Source organism: Neolamprologus brichardi, chromosome 12, assembly GCF_056152115.1.
Source record: "Neolamprologus brichardi isolate AB-2024 chromosome 12, ASM5615211v1, whole genome shotgun sequence".
NCBI lineage: Eukaryota > Metazoa > Chordata > Actinopteri > Cichliformes > Cichlidae > Neolamprologus > Neolamprologus brichardi.
This window is the reverse complement of record NC_142115.1, coordinates 29,360,077-29,366,436: the sequence shown is the minus strand read 5'-3', so window position 1 is coordinate 29,366,436 and position 6,360 is coordinate 29,360,077. Positions and strand designations below refer to the sequence as shown.

General features: G+C 38.2%; 1 protein-coding gene across 1 annotated transcript in view; it reads right to left on the bottom strand.

Annotated features, from left to right (window-relative positions):
• Positions 1-733: 733 nt before the first annotated feature.
• The window catches only part of si:dkey-215k6.1 (transmembrane protein 132C), a 257,482-nt gene continuing 251,855 nt past the window's right edge, over positions 734-6,360 (bottom strand). Inside the window, exons 14-16 of the mRNA XM_006790028.3 lie at positions 5,910-6,209; positions 5,172-5,446; positions 734-3,902 (exon numbers count right to left, since the gene is read on the bottom strand). Of these exons, the coding sequence (XP_006790091.1) occupies positions 3,290-3,902; positions 5,172-5,446; positions 5,910-6,209 (1,188 nt within the window). The 3' untranslated portion in view covers positions 734-3,289. The remainder of the gene's footprint in view (positions 3,903-5,171; positions 5,447-5,909; positions 6,210-6,360) is intronic.

Genomic DNA, 6,360 nt, shown 5'->3' with positions numbered 1-6,360 from the left:
ACAACCATCTTTTATACTGTCTACGACTAATACTATGTTGGAATGTTCTAGCAAGATTTGGAATCGCAAGGGACATCTGCAGAGCTAGACAACTTTTCTGAAAACAAAGCAGTGCTCATTTTCTGTCAGAAAAATAAGGCAACTATTTCTGTGGCGCATGTTGAATATTGACTGTAAAAGACACCTAATCATTTTAGTAGTATGTGCAACTATGAGAAACAAAACAAAAAATTAAATGAATAATCTGTAGAAAAATAATTGCCATGTGATATAAGGCATTAATTTACCAATAAAGATGACTTCTAAGAAAAACAAAATTAAAAAGTTATCTTGATTCTGCATTTACAATTCTGCCTAAATCTGTGCAATGTTACCGGTGGCACCAAACATGAGTTAACTCTACTCTCTAGAAGCTACCAGTTGTGGCAGTTAATTTATTTCATTTCAACTGAATTGAACTGGATTCAGTTTATATAGCAAAATCACAATAACAGCCATCTCAAGGTGATTTATATGATGAGGTAAAGACCAGCCAATATTAGAGAGGTTATCTCTGATATTTGTAAAGGCAAATAAGTTAAAAACTATTTCTCTCAGGACAAGCTAGCAGTAGTTTAATAAGCGTGTTGTACATTGTGGTTTTTGCTGACATGGTTATATTTTTTTACAGTGTATTTCTTTCTTTGATATCAAATACAGTGCAAGCTAAAATCTGCAGTCTCTCAAATTTTTAAGTTGACATCCATATATTTTTTTAAAAATAAAAGTAGGTAAAATGGATTAAGCAGCTATTGAACTAGGATCCATTTGACTGTTCCTTTTGAGCACAGCAGTCTTATAACTACTTCGGAGAGCAGAGTAGGATAGATACAGTAATGTGTCCAGAACATACAGTATAGTTGTCATCATCAGTCAGAATATCTATTGCTTTGGTGGAGGCCATACGGCAATTTTTATTCCCCATTTGGCATCAGCTCAGGTCTCTTATCTGTGTCTGTTTACACTGCATTTTCTTTTTGCTCCCAATTCTTTCCATTTCAGACCCAATCATTTGTGTTTTGATGCCAGCGTGTATTTTTCAAATGTTTCTTGTTTAACAAATGATTGAAAATAGAGATGCTTTTAGTAATCAAAATTATGCCCTTGTTTTCAATTGAATGAGCCCACTAAAAAAAACATTGTGACAGTTGGTTTAATTTGCTTTCCTAAATGGACCTCTGAGACTCGCCCTTCTCAAACAATTTTGAGTGTAATGGCCTCCATTTTTACATCTCACGGAGGTAAACTGATTTCTACCCTGTACAAAGACAAGAACTCATTCAATACTTGAAGTAAAGACCAGAACATCTTTAGAAAAAAAGAACCCATAAGATCACTTTCACATTGTGGTGGTAGATAGTATTGTGTACCATATTTGCACTGTAAAATGTACAAAATATCACCAAGTTGTTGGCTAGTGGCCTGCAATCTTATTCACAAGCACTTTGAAGCATGTTTATTTATTTACAACATACAGTGTACTCTGAAACAGTAACACATTTATAAATAAATATTGCAATCTTAACATCGTACAGTTCTCCTTTTTTATTGTCGGTTCTTCATGACTCGTCACCTGAGCTTAACGAAGGTGAGGCAACCTTTGCCTGTTCTGAGTCCTTCTTTCCACTTATTCTTTTATGTGCTATCATTCACCAGCAGGCCTATTACTTTCAGTCTTTGTCCTTGCCCTGTCATTCCTTCCTCACCCTCTCAAACATGATTTCAAATAAATAGGTATCTAGAAGGAAAAAAAGGATCATATATTCTTAAATCTTAATAAATCTCTGAAATAAAAAGCTACAGTTAATATCTTCCCAAATTAGGGAAAAACATAACAAAGAAAAACATAAAAACCTTCTATTTATCAAAAAGGACAAACAAAAGGAGAAAAAAACCCAATATATTCATAATAATGTTCAACAAGCTGGTACGTATCCATATCTGTTCGTCAGGTATCCATTCCATTATCATTATCCATTCACATGTCATTCAGTACATCCTGTTATCTCAATGTTCAACATTGTAGGTACTCCTGTCTGGTTGCCTATGTGGTACATTTTTTTTTAATAATCTTCATTATTAGGTGCTCAGTCAGGCTTTGCAAAGCCCAACCACTTCCTTTTTTTTAATATGAGACACTTCAGTCAGTCCCCTTACACTCAGTGTTTCACTGCGTGTGTATTTTTCTTTTTTTTTAACTTCACAAATGTTCTACTGTTGTCCAATCACAGACAAGGAGATGGGCCAGGGGATGACAGGAGTGATTCTGGATAGAGGGAGAAAGCCATCGTTGGCTGCAGGGAAAACAGAAAATCAGCCTCAAATATGGCTAATGTCCTTTCCTGTTTGTAATTGTGCAAGAATAAATGCCTCTGTCTTGGATCCAAGGGAGAAACAGTCTTTTGTAAGATACATCATTTTCCAACTCTCAAGACACTCTGTTGTTTCAAGAAAGAGCACATTTGCCTGAATACAGAGCTGAATGGCAATTCCCACCAGTAACTGCAAAATGCCTGAATTTCTAGTTGAGTACTTGGACTATATATATATTTATTACATTTCACATGTTACTTATGAGAAATGCCATAAGAAATGGGTCACATGATAAACCAACAACACATATTCGTCAGAGAACTCGTTACGTAACCATTCTGCAGACTCGGCAGGTAAATGTTTGTATATCAAAAGTAGATCAATGATTAGTCAACGGCCACAGCAAAGGTTGGCAATATACCACACGAGTAAAAAAGACTTCTGAAGGCAGGACATGATGTAAGTCCTTCCCATCCTCGTTTAAATGTAAAGTGGCTTACAAATGTCTGTCCAATAACGTACCCTGAATTTACTGTAAGTATCTATACAATGGTTTACTAATTTTCTGAAAGTAAACATTTAAAACAATAGTGACTTTATTATTGATTTTTACACTAATATTTTCACAATAAATAAAACAGAAAAAAACTCAAAGTTATTTATTATTTGCTACCATTAATTTTAGTGTGAGCTAGTGATGCCTTTCATAGCCTAAGGGATGCTAAATGTAAGCGTCCCCAACCCAACACAATGTCTCTTAGATGCTCTTCCAGACACATCATCACACTTTATGTTCCCTTCACGCTTCCTATATCCCTCCCATTCTCCCTCCATATATCCACTGCAAAGGCATTATAGGTGAATTGTACTCATTGTCCATTCTCCCCCTACTGTACTAATCCTCTGCCCCGCCATTTCTCAGTTTCTTTCCCATCAGTCACAGATTGTCTTGTAGCCTCTCCATATAGGTTCTGATTTCAGACTGACCTAGGTCCATATCCTGGCACACCCACTTGATATCATCTTCACTCCCATTCGTCACCAGGACTGATGAGTTGGTGTATGGGCCACCACCTGAATTATCATTGGGCAGAACAGTGGCAAAAGATGTGAATTTGACGCGTTTGCGTTTGGCCGCTGCAACAGCAGCTGCAGCTGTGGCTTGGGGGGAATTATTCAGATGCTCCTTTTGACCTGTAGCATCTTTGCCACCAGTAGTGATTGCTGAAAGGCACTGATGCGATTCTGGAACGGATCTAGGCAAGGTTTGTCCATGGGTGACACCCCGATGTCCACCTCTGCCACCGCTCCCACTTATAGTGCCCATGCCCATTACCAAGGTGTTACCGGCCCCATTCAGTAGATACTTGTTCTCCTCGTAGCCCCCTTCATTGCGGTCAATTATGGTGGTGCACTCATCCGGCACGCCACCCTGGCATTGGTCAGAGTGGTCTGCTAAAAGGTCAGCCTCAGTGCCAAGCCACACCCAGTCGTGGGCATGGTTCATGTTGCCTCCTGCCTCTAGAACTGGGACTTGCTTGTGACGGTATCTGCAGAGGAAAATTCATAATGAATCATCAATGGAGGTAAACATTTAAACAGATGCAGTTTCATGACTATAATCTATAGGCATTATCAGACAATATAAGGAATGACTGCAAAAATTAATACTCAGTTAAAAGTTGAGGATTTTACCCCATCAAAATATCACTAAAAAGCTCAAGAAAATTTGAAGGAGAATTAAGTCCAATTTTAGGTTTTCATGGTACTAGCAAAACAATAAGTGATGCATCACGGGTCTGTTATCCATCCGTCCATCCATCCATTTTCTCAAACTGCTTAACCAGTTTGGGGTTGCTGGGAACTATCAACTTACATAGAATCATAGAGTCATTTGTGATTTGTCTCTTAAAATCCACACAAAATAGCAGCACACAAAGGATATGAGAACATAAAACATGTTTAATACAAAAACATTTATCTGAGAGGTATGCTGGATTTTTGTGCCAACCACCGCTGCTTTCCACTGATCACTTAATAAGCCACAGAGCAATTAATGTTCTCTGCCATTTTGAAACAAAAAGGAGAGGACAGAATCAGAAAAGAACAGATAACTGATTACTGCATTTGTCGTGAAAATATTGATCAACTGATTTTAGAGGCTAAAGCGGGAGGAAGGATGACTGGAAGGATGCAGTCTCATCACAGGTAAAATAAGCTCATTGAACATTCCTGCTATTGTAAGGGTAATTCATTATTTATTTTTTATTTTTTTATAATTGTTTAGGCTCAGTGATATGTGTTTCTAATAAACTAGCCTGTTGATATGAATATTTCACTCCCGACTAGAGCAGTAGTTACCTCTCTAAAAAGTAAAGAATGAGTGTATCAATGGGATCTTGAAAAATCAGACAACAATCTCTACACTTGAAATTGTTTTATTTTCAATTGACTTCTCTCAAAAGGTTTCTCTCACAAAATAATGTGGTTGAGCAAAGCTGTTTATGCCTTTCATTAAATATTGTTTGCAATGAATAAGCTTTCTTACAGGTTTTAACTTAAAGGCTATGTACAAGACATTGATCTGGCTTAAATTTTAATCCTCCAATAGACAATGGTCACCTAATATGGGCATATTAGGCCCATACAGATTACCTGTCAAAACCAGCTTTTTGGTTCATAGATCCTTTCAGTTTTACATTATATTTCACCCATATATTAACTAACCATAATGGACCTGCCTGTATTTAATGTGCATCATGTTTTGTTGCTGAGTAACATGTTTAGGTTTTCAGGGTTTTTTTTTTTTTTTTTTTTACCTGAAAGCAAAGCTGACACAGTTGATGAGGAAAACCAGTATTGCCAGGCAGAATACTCCCAGAAGGGCATACATCCCAATCTCCAGGTCTGACAGGCCTCTAGTGGGCTGGGTTAGCTCACTGTTTCCAGTCCCCGGTACCTCCACTGGTGCTGGGTAGCTACTGTAGTCGCCTGGTTGGCTGGGGCCACTGCCACGACTACTGCTGCTGCCGCCACCAGCACCTTTGCCACCAGAAGCACGATGGGTTACTGTACTCTTGGTTGTTGAGCTAACCTGAAAATGGAAATGAAAACACAGATATAGTAAATGGTTAAATTATGTGGATTTTGTATATTCATTTGGATTCACGTGAATACGGCATTATTACACAAGACTGACTCCCTCTCCCCATTCTCCTGCTGGCCTGCTCACACACTGCGCAGCGACTTATTGTCCTCTCTGCGTCACAGTTATGTTATTTACTATATTTAACACAGCAATTTTCACAGAGGCAGGAAACATCGGGAGCTCTGTGCTAGGCATGGATAATGATCAGACTATATGTGTGACATACTGGGATGCCCTGGATGGAGAAGGTGTACTTAACAACCACTCACAGTGATTACACTACTTAAACAAACTAAACTTTGATGATTAAATGTGTTTATCCAATGTGAGTAAACTCTAAAACTACAGTTTAAGGAAAATACTCTTAAAAATATCCTTTCCTCACTGTTTTATTATTTTTTTTCCATACCTTCCTCATGGCTCCTTCCTCTCGGTCCACTGCTGCACTGTTGGATTTCCACTCTCCTCCATCTTTTGTCCGTTGTTCACTGGTGCTGTTATCCAACCCTCCACCATCCTCTTGCCCCCCTCTTCCCATCACTCCTCTTTCGTCATTTTTTGCTCCAAACTTAACTATAACATTTCCAACTCCAGATGCCAGCACACTCTTCCTTTTTGACTTCTGGCAAGTTTCAGAGATGACCATCTCTACTCGAAACAATGCCCCCTGCCCATCACCTTCTGCTACTACAATGGGCCAGTGCTGTTCCTAAATGACAAAGAGAATGTGGAAGTTAATACCTTACAGTTTAAAACGCGTTTAGGCAGCTTTTGTTATGACTTTGCAAACTATAAAGAAACCTTAACTGAACTGAATTGAATTGAATTTGGGCTTTCTGCTCTAAAAAGCACGATCTACA